Source organism: Hermetia illucens, chromosome 3 (genome assembly GCF_905115235.1).
Source record: "Hermetia illucens chromosome 3, iHerIll2.2.curated.20191125, whole genome shotgun sequence".
NCBI classification, from domain to species: Eukaryota; Metazoa; Arthropoda; class Insecta; order Diptera; family Stratiomyidae; genus Hermetia; species Hermetia illucens.
Window position 1 is genome coordinate 98,516,471 of NC_051851.1, and position 23,568 is coordinate 98,540,038.

The following is a 23,568-nucleotide window of genomic DNA, read 5'->3' on the forward strand; positions in this document are numbered from 1 at the left end:
AACGAGAATTTCTTTCTCATTTTCATTCTCACGCACGTCGTCTGCTGAAGTCAACAAGTGCTCCGCAGCCGAACCATGTCGACTCAAACATTTGTTGGTCAAATTGTACATTCGAAGTCGCTCAATGAACTCGAAGTGATTCCGAATGGATTCGTTGCAGTTTCCGGTGGGAAGGTAAAAGATAGTTTCTGTCAAAGCGTCTTTTACGTATTTCAAATGTTTGCAGATTGTCGCTGTTGGCTCCGACTACAGCACATGGAAGCAGGCAGCAGGCCGCGAAGTGGAGGAGACACTCCTATCACCATCTCAGTTCGTAATGCCCGGTTTCGTTGATTGCCATATTCATGCCCCACAAATGCCGAATCTTGGACTGGGCCTGGATTCGCCTCTATTGGAATGGCTGGAGAAGTACACTTTCCCCATGGAGTCGCGGTACCGTGATACCGCTTTCGCCCAGCGCATTTATCAGAAAGTCGTGGTGAGTAACGAAACCGATGTCAACAGCATATTTTTCGAGCTAAAAGAAAGTTAAATGTCCACCGCGTTTGTTTGATAGACATTCATTACATGTTTACATATATATTACCTTCCCCAATTGTGTTCCGTAAAGCACGTTCTATATTCAAATAAGGTTTCCTTCACACAAGGGCATTTCAAACCCTGTATCCAGTATTAAGCATGGGAACTGCTGGTAGCTTCTCAGGACTAAAAGTTGTTACCGCGCTCCGCTGCTGCTATTGATAAGAAAAGGAAAACCAGAATGACTGGTTAATCAGTCAATATTGCGCCGCTAGAGATATTCAAGTTCACCTATCTTGTACCGCAGAGAAGCTAGCAGCGATAGATTTTGATAAAACTAATAATTCGCACTTGATTGGAATTAATTATGTAGCGTGAAGTATCGCTTCGAATGCTTTAGGAGGAAGTAGATTGACTGTGAATCGAGATCCAGATAAACGTTATCTTTATAGATTTAATTATCAAAAGCTATAAAATGCGTACTCGTATGTTTACAGATTGTTAAGGTAGGCATATTTAGCGACCCACGAGTAAGCGCCAAAGTTACTTTTTCGACTGTGAACCTGAAGTTTCGTTGAGATTACCAAACCTGAAAAGAGATCTTCAGGGTCTCGACCAGTACTTTTCGCTGTCTTTAGATGTTGCTGAAAAAAACAAATTTCTTCTATAGTTTTCGTCAACTAGTATTAGTCAGATCTGGTCTAGATTTTGATATCAGTTAGAAAGAGAGGGCGAGGGAGTTAGGATCCAAAACATAGGCTCCATAAAGTGTAAAATGTGGCGTTGTCAGAACCTATTCAACCGAAAAAACTGGAAACAAATTTTTGTGTGGACGAATTGTCACGAAATTTTGTGAGAAGTTGTGGTCTGTGAATCCCTTTACATATGGCAATTGACGCCATTTTATGTTGAGTTTAGAGGGGGGGGGCCTCCCGTATATGCGAAAAGGGGGCGCAATTTGTTTCTACAGAATATGGCCACCCCACAAAAAAGGGCTCAAATAGTACTTTTGATATTTGTTAAAAAGTAGGAAAGTGAAGGCTCAAAATATGAACCTTAAAATGTGCAACAGGTCTTAAATCCAACTATTATTAACAAAGCCACCCCACTCAGAGGATTGAAAGACCGATCCTTCAAGTTAAGTGGAATCAGTCCACAGTCTGCCTTATAGAAAGCCGCATGCAACGGACTCGCCTGCTCTTTGCTGTAAAAATAAGCGCGCAACGAGTCGACTTGGCGATAATGTTGTTCCGCCACGTCAACCACGCCCCTACCCCGGTGTCACGAGGCAGGTTCATCCGCTCCACGGCAGATTTTGGATGATGCATTCGGAATGTGGACATAGTTGTCCCTATCCGCCGCTGGACCTTTTTCAGATCGGTTTTCATCCACGGCAATATTCCGAATGCATAGGCCAGTGAAGGGATAGCGAATACATTCAAAGCGCTTGTTTTATTTTTCCCCGAGAAATGCGATTTCAGCACCAGCTTTACACGTCGCAGGAATTCGGACAGCAGAGCATCCTTCAGATCACCAACTCGAGCATAGGTTCCTTGCAGAATTCCTGGGTACTTGCAGAAGTCTGTCTCGGTCATAGCTTCGATGTGGAGCCACCAATGCTATGTCCAGCATGCGGCTCGTGATGACCTTTGCGGATGGCTTGGATTCGACATTCGCGTATAGGACATAATTATGAAAAAATCGGCCGGGTCGATGGGAACGTTTTAGCTTTTTTTAGTTATTTGCATTTCAGTGTCAATTACTCGAGGTAGTATATCCTAATAAAGTTTGCGGGTAGTAACCAATATAATAGACATGTGTGTACCTGGTTTGTGCACCGAGTAAAGTAAAAATGCTTGGAGATGCGTTTGATCTATTTTGATATACACATATATATGCATGCATCGTTATACGGTAATAGAAAGTGTTTGTTTATTTAGAGTGAAACTGTACTTATGTTAAAATAGTTATCGTTCCGATGCTTGTAGTTCTTCTAAATAAAAATAAAACTAGGTGCAAGCACATATCAACACTTCAATGGAGCTGTAGTATTTGCGAGCGGACCTTCACAGTCAATTTCGCCATTTCTTTAGGTTTTGGGATAACTTTGCTCTCTTGGATGGTCTTTTGAACGTCATATACTCATTTCGTGCGTTATTGTACCAAGTTATGCAACTGATGCAGCGAACACCCCTGAGGTAAGATTCATTGCTTCCTGGAAATAGGACGAATCACGGAATTTGGGAACTGTTTGCTGCAGTTTAAATAAAAAATTATATGTATATATTTGAATAGCTAATTTAAATATCAATTATATGGTGGGAAATCGAACAAAATGTTATTGTTGAAGTGGAGTGGCGGGTAAGAAATATTTATAAAAATTATTACTACGACTAATGAACAAGAGCTAAGTACGCTGCGCTACCAACGATAAAAGCGTCTATTACACTAATCTTCCTTCTTCTCCGGTGTTCCTAGGGTTCCATATTGACATCCTTTTTGAGGTTTCGTGTAAAACAAAATCTCATTAAAATCGGTTGACTGTCTGTCTGTCTATCTTAAGCTCTGTTCTCGAAAACGACTACGTGAATTGAAGCAATATTTGGAAATATATGTGAACTATGCGAGTCCACGAGACAGTGAGCAGCATAACTTTGTATAGAGTTTGAAAGGGGGATGGATGCAGATTTTTTTCCTAAAGTTTGTGGTTTTAAGGAAGAGGAGTAAGGTTTGCAAATTTAAAATGAGACAGGATTCATTTTCAGAAACTACGAGTATCTAACCTAAAAATCTGAAAAAAATTCATGGCGACCCACCTATAGGAAATTCTAGGCCACAAAATACATCCCATTCCGATATCTGCTTGAATGAACTTAATAATAGTATATTACAAATTTTTGACTAATTACCAGGAAATCCAAATTTTATACCAACAACAGTAGCATAGGCGAATGTTACAGTAACAGCAGTAACATATAGGATAGCGTCCCCCATAATACTGGGTTATATTTTGAACAAATTCTGCTATAAGTAGCAAAGAGCAAGAAGCAAGCAAGAAGTTATTGGCATATGGTGCTCAAATCCCATATACGAAATGCCTATATTTCTCTATTCCTTTGTAAGGTTTTATATAAAACCAAATTTTATTAAAATCGATTCACTGTCCGCCTGTCACACACACTTTTTTTCAAAACGGCTACACCGATTCAAACGAAATTTGGTGGACATATGGGCACTATGAAATTCCACGCATACAGTGAGTGACATAAATTTGTGTGGAGGGTAAAGGGGGGCTCCCCATATATGCAAAGGGGGATGTAAAAAGTTTGTCCACTGAATATAGACATGTATCAAATGAAAAGTCTCGATAAGTACTTTGCGAAACTGATATTAGTTTTGATGTACTATGTACTAGCAAGGACTCAAAATGTGCACACCTAAAATGACACAGAATTCATTTTTAGAAAACACCCAAACCAAAAATTTGAGAAAAATCACGGTGATGCGCTTAAATGAAATCTAGGTCTTAAAATATGTCCCATTCCGATAACTGCTTAAATTAAGTTACTAATAGTATATTACCAACTATTTTAAATTGATTGCAACCCAAACCCTGTATTCCTCGGAAACTTGGGTTCTTAGCAAGAAAAATTGCGAACTCTTGGCCGCGTTTCCTCCGAAGAATTTTTGGCCCCCTACATGAGGATGGACGATTCCGTAACCTACACAATGACGAAATCTATGAGCGATACCATGACCGTCCGGTTGTGGATAAAATCCGGCTCAATAGGTTACGGTGGGCGGGTCTATAAGTCTATAAGGGCAATATCTATGGTAGAAAAAGAAGACGAGGCAGACCCTGCCTAAGATGGAGCGATGGCGTGGATCAGGACGCCAGACAGCTTTTAGGGATATCGAATTGGTGGACCTCGGCGCAAAACCGGGATGTCTGGAGTTCCTTATTAAGGCAGGCCTAGACCGGATACCGGTTGTTGCGCCGTTGATGATGATGATAATTACCGAGAATAATTGACATTCCAGTGAAAAATTAAAGTTCCATTTATGAAGAATCTATTTCTCCCCAGCCACTTTTAAGGTTTTGGTTGCAAAATCGATTCGTGTGGGGTATCAAATGAAAGGGTTCAATTAGTACTTTTCCAAACTGGTTCTATTATTGATATTGGGTGGAAGGTATGCAAGTGAGGGCTCAAAATGTGAGACCCAAAAAGTGGAAGAGGTCTCTTTCTCAGAACTGATCCAATTGAAAAATCTGAAAAAATGACAGACGCTAGAAGTACAAAGTTGACATCAATAAAAGTTTCTATTTCACCTAAATTTATTGCATTCTAAGGCGTGTTTTACGTCATCGTCTAGTAAAGGGAGTTCCCTGCGAGTATTCAGCGTTTTTCAGTTATTTGTAGATATCTTCTTCTTTTTCTTTAGCCTTTGTCCCGTTCACAAGAGGGGTCGGCTCGTCGTGATCGGTTTCGCCATTTAGCTCTATCGAATGCCTGATCTGGGTGCAATCTCGAGGCTTTTAAATCAAGCCACTGTTGTTTCGGTCTGCCTTTTGGTCGTTTACCATCGATTTCGATGTTCAGACCAATCTTTGCAAGTGAATTCTCGTTAGCACGAATTGCGTGACCATATCATCGAAGACGCCTATCTCCCCATAACTCTCCCCATTTTGGATGTGATCAAACCGTGTCATGCCACTAGTCCAACGCAACATCTTCGTCTCCATTACTGCAAGATTTGAGACGTTCGTTGATACGTCGACCACAAAGAACACCAGTTGTGGAACGCCACTTCATCCAGGTTGCGTTAATGCGTGAAGCAATTTCAAAACGCAGTTCTCCATTGGCTGATACTATTGGCTCGAGGTATTTAAATCGCTCAGTTCTGCGCAGGTCACTACCGCTGACAGTGATTGTGCCTGTTTCATAGGGATCGGTCGTCAACAATTCAGTTTTATTTAGATTCAGTCTGAGACCGTGTTGCATGAGGCGATCATTCCATTTTTGGAGAAGTTGCTCCAGATCATTTTTGCTATCAGATACTAGGAAAACATCATCTGCATAAAGCAGTGTGTACGGCGCTGGACGTATACCCTGTGTGACGGTGTCCATAACAAGGACAAAGAGGAGTGGTGAGAGGGCGCTTCCTTGGTTGGTGTTGGTGTTCCTTGAACACCAACAGAGACACGAAGCGGTTTTGATACACCCGCCATATATTTGTATTCAATTAAGATGGATATGTATGTAAGTTAGTGCCAGCGGTATTCAATTTTCATAAATATTGCTAAGTATGTGCAACTATAGTAATCTTCAGGACAAATTAGTTATGTAAATGTTCCTTCAAAATACTACACAATTGAATGTTTAATCATTTATAAGTCGATATATCGTGCATCCAATATTCCTCACATAAGGAAACACATAATCTTTCATACTTGAAGTATCCAGATTCCGGTTTCCCGATTTGCTTATTTTTCACCGTTGACCACGTCTCTTTGCCCTCTTGCCCATACTTACATTACGTCAATGACCGTAAACTGTTTTCATCTGCTCCATCTTCTATGGTACCGTCTTTCCTGCAATTTCGTTTGGAAATATTGTTGTATAATCAATCAGTTTATCTTATGGGGTTAGGTTACTGTGGCGTTCAGAAAAATAACCATATTTTCGGACTTTTTTTAACCGGGACAATGAAGTAAATAAACATTCTGGAAAAGAACAACGGAGCTTTCTTTTTTGAATTGACATTTTTGATTTACGGTGAACACGTAGTTTCATTGGCTATACATACATATATGTAGCTATAAAAGTATATTGGGTTTTTTTATATGTTGATGTTTACAAAAACGATGCGTGTTTTAAAAAAAAATCAAATTTTTCCACAAAAATCGTGGAAAATTATTTATAAAAAACAATCTATATAAAGTATCATAAAAATCATGTACACTTCCATTCAAAATGTTGTTATAAATATACAGTTAAAATTTCAAGTTAATCGATGAAAAGTTTTGAGGTAATTTAAATTTACTTCTTTTTATTTTCCTAAATGAATAAGCAAACGGAGTTACTTTCCCTCAACTCCCTATCGAAGCAACAGCAGACAGACGCGTGAATGCGCCCATTTCTGTGAAGTCACCCCTCGTTATCTCAACTAGTTTATTTTCTCACACTTTGTAGTTGACAATATTCAGTTTCTTCAAATTATCTGATTACCATGTAGCTCATTGCTCATTGGTTTCTTCCAGGAAACTACGATCAGATGTGGAACTACCCTTGCGGCATACTTCGCAACAAACCACAAAGAAAGCAGTATCATTCTGGCGAAGGAAGCAATTCGGCAAGGGCAACGAGCGTTTATAGGAAAAGTATCATCCGATTGCAATTGTCCTAGTTATTATGTGTAAGCGCTGTAAAAGTATCTCTGCTGTGGGCTACCTTTAAACTAATCAAACCTCACCTTCAGGGAGTCTTCAGATGAAGCGGTGTCAGAAGCACGTGACTTTGTGAAACGCATTTTAGAACTTAAGAGCGAAATAGTCAAGCCAATTGTCACACCACGATTCGCCCTTAGTTGTACTGAAAGTTTAATGGGTAGTCTTGCGAAAATTGCCAAAGAAAATAATGTTAACATTCAGGTAAAAGTAATTTTATGCCAAATCCTGCAGACATAAAAACAATTATCCTTTCAGAGTCATATTTCTGAAAACTTGTCCGAAGTTCAGGTAGCGGAGGAAATGTTTGGCAAGTTATACGCTCAAGTCTACAAAGATGCCGGCCTGCTCAGTAATAAAGTAAGGAAAACTTGTTTCATACATGAATGCGAACAAATCTTTATCCGGATTATTTATAGACTGTTATGGCTCACGCTGTGCATTTAAAAGATCAGGAGTTGAAGATATTCAAAGAAACTGGTACTTCAGTGGCACATTGTCCAGCATCAAACACTAATTTGCTATCAGGAATGTGTGATGTCAAAAGAATTATAAATGCTGGCGTTACAGTTGGCCTTGGCACCGGTATGTGCATTAGTCGATTTCCCTAAATTTCACTTATTTAGCAATTTTGATGACCTAAAACTATAGTTGCCAATGTTTAATCCGATAAATTGCATTCCAGATGTCTCTGGCGGTCACAATCCTTCAATTAAGGATGCCCTCGTTCGTTGTTTGGATATATCTAACCACCTTCATTTTGTCAGAACGCAGAGCATCAAAGGCTGTGAGGAGCAACAGAACATCACGAATTTCAACAATGAATCCAAACCGTTAACTTACCAACAGGCCATTTACCTAGCAACACTAGGAGGCGCTGAGGCCCTAGCAGTGGATGAGAAAGTAGGAAATTTCATTGTTGGGAAAAGCTTTGATGCGCTTGTCGTGGAAACTGATAGCTTCCCGATATTTAATTGTGGATTGCAGAGCGAGGGCAAAGAACCTGAACGGGATTTACTTAGACTCGTACAACAATTTATCTATTCGGGCGATGATAGGAATATAATGAAAGTGTTTGTGAATGGGAGACAAATCAAATAGTTCGAAATTTCACGCTTCCAGCAGCACTTCAAATTTTGTTGATGTAAAACGGGACTTTAAATAAAAGTTGAAAAATTTATAAGATTCTTGTACTTTATTAATATGTTAACACTTCATGCAAAACTTAGCGTACGTATATACAATATAAAATCTTGATATATCAAATCACGATTGTGTGAAAGACCAGCACTTTTGGGAGTAGAATTAACTAGATACTTCTTCAACGGTTGAAGGTAAGTTTTCCACAGCAGTTGATGTCTGGTTTTTCGTTTCTTGTGGTGCTTCAATTTTCGGCAAGTCCTGACCCGTATCTTCTGCTGCTTTTTTGATGAGTACATGCGTGATTTTCGATAAATCTGATTGCGTTTGTTCTTTATGTTTCATGCCTTCTAGGAAGAGTTTCAAATTTTCGCCACTCAGTTGATCTCCCGTTGTCGTTTGCTTCCCACTGGACTTGGGGTGATTCCACTGAGCCCAAATTAAGGGCGCCACAATATATTTGAAAATAAGTTTCACGAATTGTGGCAACGAGAATCCAAAAACTAGTATCGCTATATAGTTATAAGGAAAGCTCAGTTTATCTACAAAAGAGAATAGGAAACGCACCAGTTGTTAAATTTGGGTAGGCTTAGCTTCAAATAATAAATAAAAATGCAAAACGTGTATTATTCCAGTAAAAACTGGTTGGATTAAAGTAATTATATCACTATAACAATTTTTGCTCATGGCTGTCTCTTTGTCTTCAGGACGGCTTAATGAGGAGGAAGGAATAAAGATACTTGTTTGGCGAAAAAAGAGCATCTAGTATGGTTGCAAATAACGCTTTGAAGGCATTCGAGAACAAAAGAAATATATTTTTTTGGAACTATCGAACCACTGACGCAGTATACGCTGCTTGGTTATTTCTGGAGAAATACCATGAGAAGCATCCCCCCTATACATTGTTTTCGTGGATCTAGACAAGTTGTTTGGCCGTGTATCACACAAATTCATCTGATATGCGGCAACGCCTAGTGCCAGACGAATTCGCGCGCTGGGCTAAATTGCTCTAGCGCGATCTCAAGAGTAAAGTTCAAAGTGTGGCAGGCATGTTAGAACCGCTTTGTATCTCTGTCAGTGTTTGTCAGGAACCGGCCTCTTGCAACCCCCTTTGTTCTTAACATGGCAAACGTCACACGGGACATCCAACCTCCAGCGTCCTATACAAAGCTGGTCGCGAGCAACTTGCCCAAAAGTGGAATGATCACCTTATGCAGCATGGTTTAAAACTGAATCTGAACAAAACAAACAGGCGTATCATCATCAGTGGCAGCAACCTCCTCAGATTTGAGAAATTTAAGTATCTCAGATCAATGCTATCAGCCAACGATAAGCTACTGGCCGACTAGCAAAGACAATGAACGGAGCCTGTCAGTAATGTTGACAAAGATGTTGCGTTGGATCGGTGGCGTAACATGCGATGACCACATCCTGAAAAAAGACTTCCACACTCGATATAGTGTTGCAGCAATCGTGGAGAACAAAAATAAAACAAAATCTTATTAAAATCAGTTTAATGTCTGCCTGTCTGTACACGGCCATGAGAGAATTCGGTATCCCGACGAAATTGATAAGACTGACTACGCTGACACTGACCAAGTGCGGGGCTAAATAAAAGCAGCGGGATCACTCTCAAGACCATTCGACATCAACAACGGTCTACGACAAGAGGATGTCCTACCATGCGTCCTCTTTAACCTGGCCCTGGAGAAAGTGATCCGTGATGCTAAGGTAAATGCGAGGGTTATGATCCTCTTTAAGTCCACCCAACTATTGGCCTATGCTGAAGATATCGACATCATCGGAAGAACGACTCGAGACGTACAAACTGCCTTCATCCAGATCGAGCAGGCGGCACGAGATCTTGGGCTGCACATCAATAAAGGCAAGACAAGATATATGGTGGAAACGTCAGCGCTCGTCAGCATAAAGATAAGAGATGACAATTTCTCCTATCTAGGGTCGTAAATCACAACCGGTAAGAGCTACGATGATGAAATCTGCGCACGGTTGTTGGCAGTCAACATAGCCTATTTCAGTTTACAAAAATTGTTCCGCTTGTAACTTCTCACCATAGGGTCAAAGCTCTTACTGTACAAGACAACGATCTTGCCAGTGCTAATATATTCCTCGGAGACTTGGGTTCTTAGCAAGAAAAATTGCGAACTATTTGCCGCGTTCGAGAGAAGAATCCTCCGAAGGATTTTTGGCCCCTATATGAGGATGGACGATTCCGCAGCCTACATAACGACGAAATTTATCAGCGATACCATGACCGTCAGGTTGTGTATAAAATCCGGCTCAATAGGTTGCGGTGGGCGGGTCACTTAATCCGTATGGATGAGGATGATCCAGTCCAGAAAGTCTATAAGGGCAATATGTATGGTAGAAAAAGAAGACGATGGCGTAGGTCAGGACGCCAGACAGCTTTTAGGGATATCGAATTGGTGGACCTTGGCGCAAAACCGGGTCGCGTGGAGTTCCTTATTAAGGCAGGCCTAGACCGGATGCCGGTTGTTGCGCCGCTGATGATGATGATATGTCTGTCACACGCACTTTTCTCCAAAACTGTTAGACCGATTCAAATGAAATTTGGTGGACATATGGAATGTATAGTGAGTGAAAATACATGTTGTATAATTTTTTCGCCTAATGTAACCCTGTATGACCAGGGTATGAAATGAAAGGTCCTAATAAGTACTTAGCCTTTAGTATAAGCAGATTTTAGTTTTGGTGTAAATTGTAAAATGCGTGAGTAAGGCGTCAAAATGTGCACACTCGAGGCGAAACAGGACAGAGTTATTTTCCGAAACTACTCAACCCAAAAATTTCAAAAAAATTCATGGCCATGCGCGTATATGAATCCCTCAAAATATGTTCCATTTTGATATCTGCTCAAATAAACTTATTAATAGTATGTTACCAACTTTTGAAATTAACCTGAAAACGCTTTAAGTTCCTAAGACTATCAAATTCTGCGGCAGCATAGAGCATACTATCGTGCACAATACTGCAAAGTTACGGCTATTAGTATCAAAGCTATAGCAGTTCAAACTCCTCAATTTCGCGCGAATTACTGCATCTTAAGCTATGCCAATGAGATGCTGCCGGCATAATTAAGGAGAATAGTTGCCATTCGCGTGAAATATTAAAATATCATTCATGAAGAATCTACTTTTCCCTAGTCCTTTTGTTCCACCCAAAACCTGATTAGAATCGAGTAGATGTCTGTCTCTCCCCATACATGTGAATGAAGGGTGCAAAACTTTGTTTCGAAGACTGTGACCATGTGTGATATCAAATGCAAAGGCTCAATCAGTACTTTTCGAAATTGGTCCCATATTTGATATCGGGTAAAACATGGGGAATGAGGGTTCAAAATATGACCCCTAAAAAGCGTCTCAGAATCTATCCAACCAAAAAATCTGAAACTCTCAGTGGTATATTTAATGAAATCTAGGCCTCAAAATACATCCCGTTCCGATATCTGCACAAATAAAGTTAATAATAATATATTAGCATATTTAAGAAATTTTGCTGGAAACCCCCCTTAAGTTCATGCTGAAATTACAAAATTTGGTACTTGCATAAGGGATAACATAATGCATAACAAAGTTATAGAAGGCGAAACTTTTACGTTTTGTGTGAATTTCGTGCATTCTAAAAGGTGTATGGCGTCATCATGATATATCAATTCGTCAATACCACAACAAAGTGAGCGCAGATGACTTACTCACTCCAGCCAGACATATGTATGTAGCTATTGGTATATATATGTAAATGAAGCTTTGGGGTGGTGCCTAATTCAGATAAATATATTTGTACATTGAACAAGCAGTGCTCAATATGCGTACTTTATATTTACATACGTATACTTTTATGCACGAAGTAAATCGGAAATATGTGTACAATCAATTTACATACAGGCATGTATAAGTATAGTATACTAGGCAACAGGCAATGTTTGTTTGTTTAGGATGAACATAACATCCACCTCTGTAATATGTATGCATTTCTTGCAGTTTGAAAAAAATATGAAGGAATATTGTGGGTTTTTGCCATATACGAATCGAAAGATGTGCGGCAGACGAATGGAAAGTTTCTCATATAAGATGAACACAAAACCTTTATATCCGAAGCGTCAGCTTCCGGTATTCAGACTTGTTTGCATCTGTTGTCGGTTAACTTCGTTACATTGGAGACCTTCCATTTGATACCCCACATAGCTATATTCGATGAAAATGTTTACATCCCCCCTTTGTATGCAGGGGAGCCCCCCGTTTAAACTCCATATAAATTTATGTCAATCACTGTATGTGTGGGATTCCATTATTCCCATATGTCCGCCAAATTTCGTTCGGATCGTTTTGTTTTACACAAAACCTTAAAAAATGCTGAAATGAAGTCGATTCTTCATGAATATTTCACTCTAACGTGAAAGCATAGCTTAAGATAAAGTAACTTCGCGCAAAATTTGAACGGCTATAAATTTGACACTAATAGGCGGATTTGAATGAAACTCGGCGTGTGTATGCGTAATACTGTCTTCTATGTTGGTGCATAATACTCCTAGGATGAGCTTAAGAGGGGTCTTGCAGTCAATTTCTAAAAGTTGGTTATATTCTATTAGTAAGTTTACTTGAGCAGATATCGTAAGGGGACATATTTTGCGGTCTAGCTTTCATATAAGCGCACCACCCTGATTTCTTTCAAATTTTTGGGTTGTGTAGTTTCTGAAAATGAGTTCTGGCTCACTTTAAGTGTAAAACATATTGACATACATTCCCCCTTTGCTTGCATGGCGACCCCCCTTTACCGACCACGTAATTTTATGTCACTTACTGTATGTGTGGGATTTCATAGTTCCCATATGTCCACCAAATTTCGTTTGAATCGGTTTACCAGTTTTGAAGAAAAGCGTGTATGGCAGACAGACAGACAGTGAATGAATTTTAAAAGATTTGATTTTAGATGAAACCCCTCAAAGGAATAGAGAAAAATAGGCGTTTCGAATATGAGATTTGAGCACCATGTGTCAAATATTTCCGTTAATTGACGTCAGCATCGCACTTCTATAGCTTAAGATGCAGTAAATCCACACCAAATTTATAAATTGAACTGCTACAACTTGGCTACTAATAGCGAATTTGTTCAAAATACAACCATGGAGGATGCCATCCTATATGCTACTGCTGTTACTGTAACATTCCTCTATGCCACTGCTGCTAGTGTAAAATTTGAAACTCGCGAAGAGCCTAAGGGGATTTTCCGGTGATTAGCCAAAAGTTGTTAATATACTTGTGATGTATTTTGGGGCCTAGATTTCGTATAGGCGCGCCACCCTGAATTTTTTTCAGATATTTAAATTAGATAGTTTCCGAAAATGAATCCTGACTCATTTCTAGTTTGCACATCTTACATCTATGTCCACCAAATTTCGTTCGAATTGGTATAGCCGTTTTGTAGAAAAGTACGTAACAGACAGACAATGAATATGCCTGTCGACTACTTTGGCAAAAGCTGAAGAAGAAAGGCTTATCAGGAAATGCGCGGCAATTGTGAAGCGCATGTCATTTGCGACGTTCCTCCAAAAAAATCGTCAGCAAAGGCGTGAAACACGGAAAGAATTTCGTACTATAGGCATTACTCGGGAGAGTAACAGAACAGCACGAAAAGCAAAAACAACCGCGGTCTTCGCTGAGAACACCGCGAGCGCCGAACGGATCGCAGACAGTCTGTTGCAGAGGGAACTGGGGGAAAAATGAAAGAAGGGAGAGGCATCTGAAAGAGACTCCATTCAGGCATTCTCCAGGGCACAAAAGAGAAAGGCGAAGAGGGACAAGAGGCAAAAACATGCCGCGTCATCAGAAAAACCTCTGCCTAAAATTAAGGCGGATACGAAGGATGGAGCGCCAAAAGAAGAGGCGTTCAGATGAAGGAGAGCTAGACCGTTAACTCTGCTTATTAACCCGACGGAAGGCACTTTGCGGAAGTCCTCAATAAAATCCAATATAGGATCAACCCCAAAGATAGTGTCTTCAATTTGGAAAACGAAGTTTGGTGGGGTCCTAGTCGAATTAGGCCCGAGGGCAATAGACAAAGGTACTTTCTACGAGGCAATCAAGGGGCTATTGAGAGAGAAAACTTTGGTTTTTAGCCTGGAACCCATGTGCTCTCTGGAAATGAGCGACCTTGACTGTCTCGCAGAAAAAGCCAAATAGAAGAGGCCATCAAGCGTCAATGTCCGGAGGCAACCAATGTCCGGACTGGCATCATCTCTACGAACTGTAGGATACCAATCCGCAACGAAAAGGAGATTTGCGTTTTATGCAGGGACCGTGACGCGTCTGCGGCGCTTGTTGCCGGACGCACTGCTGAACAAGCGCAAAGCAGACTTGGCATATTGATGCGACGGGTAAGCGGATGGATGACTACTTATGGTTTCAACCTTGCACTGGAAAAAACCGAAGTAGTTGTCCTAACTAAAAGGAGAATTTCAACCCTGAGTTCCGTATCGGTCGGCGAGTCGATAAAAGAGTCAAAACCAATGGTAAAGTACCTTCGACTGACTTAATTATGAGCTTTTTTTGAGCAAATCAAAGCAACAGCGACAAGGAATGGGCTGACGCTCTTGGCGAGGAGATATACCGTAAGTGTCTCGCGCAAGTACAGAGAGGGGAGCTTTGCGAGTACCGCACTTTCTTTGAACCGGCCGAGATGGTGATCGCGAGAGTGAGTGCCCTTCTTACTAAGGAGCCTAAAGCGTTGTCAGCGATGATAGGATGATCCATTCTTATAAAGCTTCGGAAGCTGATGTGGATAGGCCATTCTGAGGATTTGGACGATATGAATGATAAAGAGCCAAAAAAAAGCTCAATAGGCAAACCAAGGAAAAAAAGCGACCATTCAAATTCGCGAACTGGAGGACGTGGTCTTAAAATCCTGATGTCCTGGTTTTTGAATCGAACTGGTCAATATGTTCAGTAAATATTTGTCGAATAGTGTACTTTCTTTTTATTATGTATTAAAAATTTCATTGTGTTTTGATTTCCTTTTAAAGTAAAAATAAACCAAATTATAGAAATTATTCACCAGAAAAAGTATTAATACATTTGAAATATAATGGGAAAAAGTTATTTTATGATATCTTATAACTATTATTAGTAACTGGTGGAACATGCTTTGCGTTGGAGAACCTCCGAAAGTCGTTGTGGCATCGATCTGACTAATTTGGATGTTCCTTCTTCGCTAATTTTAACCATTCCTCCATAAAAACGTTTTAAAGCATTTCTTACGCTCCATTATATCCCGCAAATTCTATGGGGTTAAGGTCTGGATTGAGGGGGTGTATACAATTGATGTTTGGTGTTGTAGGGCCATTGTGGACTCTATAAATGTCAATTTTCCAATCCAAACTAACTTCTTTCTTTTTATTCCAAACATTCAGAACTTACTTTCGTCGGAAAATAGGACCCGTCCCCAGAATTCTGGAGCTATTTTTATGTATTCATTAGCGAATTCCATTCCCTAATATGTCAAATGTTCATTTTAATTTGTTACTGGCTTAGGATTCAGTAAATTCACACAAAAATGGCAAGCCTGCCTACTATGATTTTCCCAATAACACCAGGCATTCAATTTCCCAAAATCATACTTCAGATTCTAGCTCATAATCCTGCATTTTTAAGGTTTTGTGTAAAGTAAAACTTTATTAAAATCGATTCACTGTCTGTCTGTCACACACACTTTTCTCCAAAACGGCTAAATCGATCCGAACGAAATGTGATGGGCACTATGGGGGGGGGGGGGGGGGGGGGGAACTATGAAATCCCACGCATACAGCAAGTGACACAAATTTCATCATCATCAACGGCGCAACAACCGGTATCCGGTCTAGGCCTGCTTTAATAAGGAACTCCACGCAACCCGGTTTTACGCCGAGGTACACCAATTAGATATCCCTAAAAGCTATCTGACGTCCTGACCTACGCCATCGCTCCATTTCAGGTAGGGTATGCCTCGTCTTCTGTTTCTACCATTGATATTGCCCTTATAGACTTTCCGGGCTAGATCATCCTCATCATCACTTATTATATCATGTAGGGAGCCGAAAATTCTTCAGAGGATTCTTCTCTCGAACGGGGCCAAAAGTTTTTCTTGCTAAGAACCCAGGTTTCCGAGGAATACATGAAGACTGGCAAGATCATAGTCTTATACAGTAAGAGTTTGACCCTATGATGAGACGTTTCGAGCGAAACAGTTTTTGTAAACTGAAATAGGCTCTGTTGGCTGCCAACAACCGTGCGCGGATTGCGTCGTTATAGCTGTTATCGGTTGTGATTTTCGACCCTAGATAGGAGAAATTTTCAACGGTCTCAAAGTTGTAGTCTTCTATCTTTATTGTTTTCGTTTGACCAGTGCGATTCGATGTTGTTTGATCTTTGCTTTTGACGTTGCCACCATGTATTCGTCTTGCCTTTATTAATGTGCAGCCCGAGATCTCGCACCGCCTGCTCGATCTGGACGAAGGTAGATTGTATATCTCGAGTTGTCCTTCCCATGATGTCAATATCGTCAGCGTAGGCCAGTAGTTGGGTGGACTTGAAGAGGATGGTGCCCCTTGCCAGGTTGAAGAGGACGCATAATAGGACATCCCCTTGTCTTAGACCGTTTTTGATATTGAATGGTCTCAAGAGTGATCCTGCTGCTTTTATCTGGCCTCGCACATTGGTCAGGGTCAGCCTAGTCAGTCTTATTAATTTCGTCGGGATACCGAATTCTCTCATAGCCGTGTACAGTTTTACCCTGGCTATGCTATCATAGTCGATGAAAAGATGGTGCAACTGATGTCCATATTCCGACAGTTTTTCCATCGCTTGTCGAGGAGAGAAAATTTGATCTGTTGCTGATTTGCCTGGAGTGTGGGCCAATGATGTTCTGGACGTATGGGGCTATTCGGCTTAGCAAGATAGAGGAGAATATCTTATAGATGGTGCTCAGCAACGTGATACCTCTATAATTGCTGATTCGCTGTCCCACACTTTGAGCATTAGTTTATGAACCATTTAGTGTAGTTGGTCGCCTCCATATCAATCTATTCGGCTGTAATTCCATCGGCTCCTGGCGACTTATGATTTTTAAGCCGATGAATTGCACGGACTATTTCTCCTATACTTGGTAGTGGCAGTATTTGTCTGTCGTCTTCAGTTGGCGGGACCTCCAACTCACCGATGTTCTGGTTGTTCATTAGTTCATCAAAGTACTCAATCCATCGCTCCAATATGCCCATTCTGTCGGAAATCAGATTTACCTCTTTGTCTCGGCAGGATGAGCACCGAGGTGTATAAGGCTTCATCGTGCTGACTTGTTGGTAAAACTTGCGCGCCTGGTGCGGTGGCTCCTTGTACTTTTCCGAGTTCACAGACCTGTTGGCTCTCCCAGGCTTCCTTCTTCCGTCTGGGAAGTCGCTTTTCCGCTCGATGGAGTTCTTGGTAGGTCTCTGCGCGTGCCCGTGTCCTTTGAGAATGCAACATTGCTCGCTACGCAGCATTCGTCTGTTCCGTTGCTAGCTTACATTAATCATCGAACCAGCCGTTCCGACTTCTCTTGCGGCTTTGTGGCCGTATCAATGATAACGCTCTCAGGTGGTTGTGAAGATCATTTGTTGATGCTTCTCATCTCCAGGGCATCTCTTAGCTGCGGTTATTGCGGCATCCATTTCCTCCTTGTAGGTGTTACAAAAGGCTGTGTTGACATAAATTTAGGTGGAGTTTAAAGGGGGGCTCCCCATATATGCAAAGGGGAGATTTAAAAAATTTTCACCGGATATTGTCGTGTGAGGTATCAAATGCAAGGACTCAGTAACTTCCAAAACTGATATTAGTTTTGACGTAGAAGTACACGAGTAAAGAGTCAAAATGGACACACTTAAAGTGAGACAGGACTCACTTTCGGGAACTACCCAACCCAAAAATCCGAAAAAAGATGGAGCGCTTAGATGAAATCTAGGCCTCAAGTGATCATATATTTAACGGGGCCAAACTATCCAACCCAAAAATCTGAAAAAAATCCCTTCAAATAAAGTTAAGAAGTAACTTTCAGTAATTGGCTTCAGAACCCCCCTTAAGTGCATCCTAGCACCATGAAATTTTGCAGCAATGTAGGCTACAATATAGAGCTTGATCCCTTTGGTGGAAATTGCACTATTATTAACAAAGTTATAAATGGGTCAAAGTTGTCACTTCTTTGGAAATTCAAGATTTTGAATGTCAATACCCGAAAGTGGCTATTGACACATAATATATGCGTATACTACGTGTTACGTACTAATTGGACAAATTCACACTCAAATGTTTTTATAAAAGAAATACACAAAACCTTTCATACCCGAAGCGTCCAGCTTCCAGTTTCCCGACTTGTTTGTATCTGTTGTAGGTTAAGTTCTTGACATTTACTAATAATATTAAATTCCGAGTGTGAAGCATATGAGGTAGACTATTATTAATACAGTACTTTCGAATAAATGCTTTATTTAAATCGCTTTCTAAAAAATAGAGGGCAATGGAATTTTCAACTATGTACACATGGAACTGTCATTCACTCACTGCTCCTAACATAGGGAAACACAAAACGTTCCATACCTGAAGCATCAAACGAAAAAAAAGTATTAAACATGGCCGCCGTTAACAGCTATACAGGCCTGAAGTCTGTGAGGTCATGCATCGATCGCTTCACGCGCGGTTTAAGTTCCATCGCAGGCAGGCACCTCTAACTTTGAGAGGATTCAAATCTGGGCTGCCTGAGGTCCATTGCGGTTATGAAGTCAGGAACATGTGCCGCTAACCACTGCTGAATTATCTTGGCTATGTGAGCGGGGGCCGAGTCCTGCTGAAAGTACCACCGCTTTCCCGCGAATATAGATTCACTCAATGGCTCGACTACATCCTCTAACATCTTTTCGTACAGGCTCGCATTGGTTTTGACGCCGGCCTCACAGAAATGAATATCAGTTACTCCGTGATATGAGACGCCCCACCATACCATGACAGAAGTCGGATGGTGACGACGTTGGACTCGCGGATCATTTTCTTTGCGTTCATATTGTGAGCATATATTCGATCATTTTGTCCGTTGAATTTTTCCTCGATGGTAAACATTTTTTCTTCAGAAAAAAGTATTTAGCGATTTTTTTTTTACCGGGAAATCGTTGCAGAAGAGCAGCACACCGCCGGTACGCATTGAGATCGAGATCTTCTCGTAAAATACAACTCATACTTCTTGAAACGCCCATTTCCGCTGCATTCGTTTCTGCGGTCACGCACAGCATGCATGACATTCGGGCGACGTACGGAGCGCGGGCGCCCCTCCCGCGGCCTGTCAACCACATCAACTGTTTCGCGGTATCGAGCTAATGTCCTAAAAACGAATCGTTCGTTTACCGGCAGCTTTTTTAACAAACTATGAATCTTTTTCGTCGAATTCCCAAATTGGTGCAACGCAATAATCGCGATTCTTTTTTCGCAGTTACCAAACTTCATCGTGTTGTCGTTCACGCGCTACTGACCTTCAGAACCTGAAAGTCTGACGGAAGTTATTATTAGGTACTCTCCGTCGGCAGTGTTACCAGTTTCGGCGGCCTCACATTTCTCGCTATACGCATAGACTGGCAGAACATACTATTATTAATTTAATTTAAGCAAAAATCAGGATAGGGTGTAATTTAAAGCGTATATATCATATAGGCATGTTATCTCAACTTGTTTGTTGCACTATATGCTGTATATATTTTGAGCTCTAAATCTCCCATTTTCCAACTGACCTTGCTAATATTTTACGTAAAAGTTTCAAAAATCAATGGTGTTGTGAATTTGTAATTTCTTGCCAATAAATCACTACGTAGAATTACTGTACAAGTGTATTCTCATTACCAGGACCATGTAATAAGTCACGTTACTTTCAAATAATATTTAGCTTTCGAAGTCGTTGCGATCATATGATCGCTATATAGCGGCAAATCGGGAACAATACATGATTGATGGTGGGAATTATACATCGTTGATCAATTAAATACATACCAAAACAAAGGCGAAAAATGTCACTTGACTTTTCAGCAAACACAAACATTTGGTCGAAAAATATGCCGTTAAAATATTGAAGAATCACAACGTCTGGCCGGCAGTAAGGCAGTTGAAAAGTGTGCTTCTTCCTAAAAGGCAAATTTCACTGAAAATCAGAAAATGTGCGTAATTTTCAATATTACTTTAGATATTCAACGCATTGTGCTTTGGTATTCGTTTGCCGGAAAATAAACCACGAAAAACTTGATTGTTCAATGTTTGCGCATGGATCCTCCTCTTGCGAAAGGCCCTCCACAAAGCGACTGATTTCCAATTCCTGTAATTCACAAGCGCCTATTCGTAATTGTTTCAAAAATATTTAAAATTTACCCACCTTATTACACTCGTAGTATGCGTTGATGAGCCCTAATGAAAAGGCCCCCACCAAAATAATAGCTATAACTCCATATTTATATCGGTTCTTCAAGTATATAATTGCCAGCAGAAAAAGAAGGAAGAGCAATGCAAAGCGAATCTATAAATAAAAATATTGATCACTCTCTCAAAATTTCTGAACTAAAATGATCAGCGCAATTCGAATAATTAAATCCACATTTTGTGTTGACTTCCTACGTGCTGTTTATAATTCCAATAGTTTACAGTTAAGAAAACTACTGTGGTCTTACATAGTATATGGACCTTTATTATACCAGGCTATTCACTTTAATGGGATATTGATTTTCCATGATGTCTAAGGAGGTTTTCCTATGTAACGGTTGGATTTTATATAACCAAAACCAACATGCCACACGCTACTTTTCTCAGAAACGATTGCCTCTATTCATATGAAATTTGATGGGAAGATGGAGCATATGAACGCCAATGCAGGCATTGAGCAACAGCGTTTTACGTTTGTACGCATACAGTGAGTTACATCCTTTTACGTCGAATTTAAGGGAAGGTTCCAATACATGCAAAAGGGGCGTGTACATTTTTTTTTCACCAAATATAGTCATGTGGGGTATCAAATGAAAGATCTCGGTTAGTACTTTCCAAAGCTGGTCTTAGTTTTGATATTTGTTGGAAAGGCGGGGAGTTCGGGGGTCGAAAATGATCTTTTATTTCACGGGGCCATTCTCAGAAACTGCCAAACCCAAAAATCTGAAAAAATCAAGAGGCTATATAGTGGCTAGCCTCCAAAATACCCTTCATACCGATACCCCTGCAAATAAAGTTAGTAATTGGCTTCAGAAATTCATCCTAGCACCGCGAAATTTTGCAGCAATATAGGCTATAATATAGAGCTTGATCCTACCAAGTTTGGTGGAAATCGCACTATTACTAGCAAAGTTAAAATAGGTCAAATTTGTCACTTCTTTAGAAATTCAAGATTTTGAATGTTAATATCACCCGAAAATGAACATTCTCACAAAATATATGCGTATATTAAGTTTGATGTACTAATTGGACAAACTCACTCAACTCTTTGCAGTGGTGTAAAGTGATCATTTTTCGGAGACTACCCAGCACCAAAATCTGAAAGAAACAAGTTGAGAAAGCGGAAGTTGGGCGCTTCACGTATGAAAGGTTTTGTTTGCTTCTTCTGTGAGTATATTTAAGGGTAGAACTATTCCATTTGTAGGTAGCCCGTTATGTATTTGCATTTAGCATGTCTGACTACTCACTTCAATGTGATGTTGATATTTAGTTACAGTAAATTTACACCGTAGAGTCAACTTTGAGCTACTGTAACTTTGTTAATAATAGTATGATTTTGATCAAACTTGGGAATAATATGCTTCATATTATATTTTATACAGCCAACTTTTATAACTCTGGGATAAACTTAAGGGGGGTTTTACTCAATTTCCCCAAAAATATGGTAATATACTATTATTAACTTAATTTGAATGGATATGGATGTGGAGAGTATTTTGAGGCCTGGGCAACATATAGAGCTTCATGAATTTTTTTCAGATTTTTGGGTTGTGTAGTTTCTGAGAATGGGTCCGTTAAAGAAATCATCTGTTCCCACCCCTCCCACTCCCCGCCTTTTTGACAAATCTCAAAACTAAGCTTCGAAAAGTAGTAATCGAGACCTGTCATTTGATATCCCAAATGACTACATTCGGTAAAGAAAAATTTTACACCCCCCTTTTACATGTATGGGGAAGGATATCACTCACTGCATATCTGGAGGTCTACAGTTCCCTCCTTTTCACCAAATTCCGTGTCAATCAGTATAGCCGTTTCTGAGAAAAGTGCTTGTGACAGACAGACAGGCAGACATTGAACCGATTTTAATAAGGTGTTTTGAAAACAAAACCTTAAAAACAAGTTGGGAAACCGGGAGCTAGATCCTTATGTACATGACAGTTCGGTAGGTACATAGTTAAAACTCCCATTGCTCTCTATTTTTTAAAAAGGCATTTACATAAATAATTGGTTTGGAAAGCACTGTATTGATAATAGTCAACCCCAGACGCTTCACACTAGAAGTTCAATATTATTAGCAAATGTGAAGAAGTTAACCTACAACAGATACAAACAACTCGGAATACCGGAAGCTGGACGCTTCGGGTATAAGGGGTTTGTGTTGCAATCGAACAAAGAACATTTCGAAAACTTGATTAACAGAGAACAGGCTGGTTTGCGTTCTGGACGTGCAATTTAGATCACCACTTCACTTACTCTTGATAGATTTCGAGCGATCTACGTAGAAGAGGCTTTTTCTTTCATCTTTGTTGCGTCCAGAAGCCTGGCCGGCCCATCTTGATCGATTGCGTCATTTTAATCAGTTGTAGGCCTGATTTCATATCACAGTTTACCGTTAGCTATAGGCATTGACCTGAGGTACTCAAATCTTGCAGTTCTCAGCAAGTCACTGAGACTAACAGTGACAGTGCCTATTTCATTGGGTGGGTCATTAAATGTTCTGTTTTATTCACATTTAGTTTCAGACTGTGTTACATGAGGCGACTATTCCACTTTTGGATAAGTTGCTCATTATCACCTCGAGATACTAGGAAACATCATCTGTATAGAGTAGTGGGTAGAGCGCTGGAAGCTGGAAGTCGCGTATGACAGCGTCCATATCAAGCACAAAGAGGAATGGCAAGAGTGCTCTTCCTTGATGAACACGAAAAGAGACACGAATCGGTGTTGATATAGCTGGCATAATTCGAACTTTACTCTAAAGATCGCGGCCGAGCAATTAATTTAATACAATGCATGAATGCTTTTAGCACTAAGTTTGCCGCAGAGCATAACACATGGCACACTGTCAAACACCTTCTCTAGATCCAGAAGGCAATGTAGAGAGGGTGATGTTTCTCCATAAGTAACCGCGCGTGTATTACGTGTATTGGTTACTAATACTCCCGGCTTCGTTCACTGTTATTCAAA

General features: G+C 40.3%; 2 protein-coding genes across 2 annotated transcripts in view; one reads left to right on the forward strand and one right to left on the reverse strand.

Moving 5' to 3' along the window:
• LOC119651458 (guanine deaminase) lies at window positions 1–8,150 on the forward strand. Its single transcript, XM_038055064.1, has 7 exons — window positions 1–174; window positions 227–478; window positions 6,782–6,936; window positions 7,000–7,171; window positions 7,226–7,327; window positions 7,387–7,552; window positions 7,653–8,150. Exons 1-7 carry the CDS (start codon window positions 76–78, stop codon window positions 8,066–8,068), a joined length of 1,362 nt encoding a protein of 453 aa, XP_037910992.1. The 5' UTR covers window positions 1–75; the 3' UTR covers window positions 8,069–8,150.
• LOC119651459 overlaps window positions 8,144–23,568 on the reverse strand; it is a 23,319-nt gene continuing 7,894 nt past the window's right edge. Inside the window, exons 3-6 of the mRNA XM_038055065.1 lie at window positions 20,558–20,698; window positions 20,367–20,500; window positions 20,182–20,312; window positions 8,144–8,649 (exon numbers count right to left, since the gene is read on the reverse strand). Of these exons, the coding sequence (XP_037910993.1) occupies window positions 8,273–8,649; window positions 20,182–20,312; window positions 20,367–20,500; window positions 20,558–20,698 (783 nt within the window). The 3' untranslated portion in view covers window positions 8,144–8,272. The remainder of the gene's footprint in view (window positions 8,650–20,181; window positions 20,313–20,366; window positions 20,501–20,557; window positions 20,699–23,568) is intronic.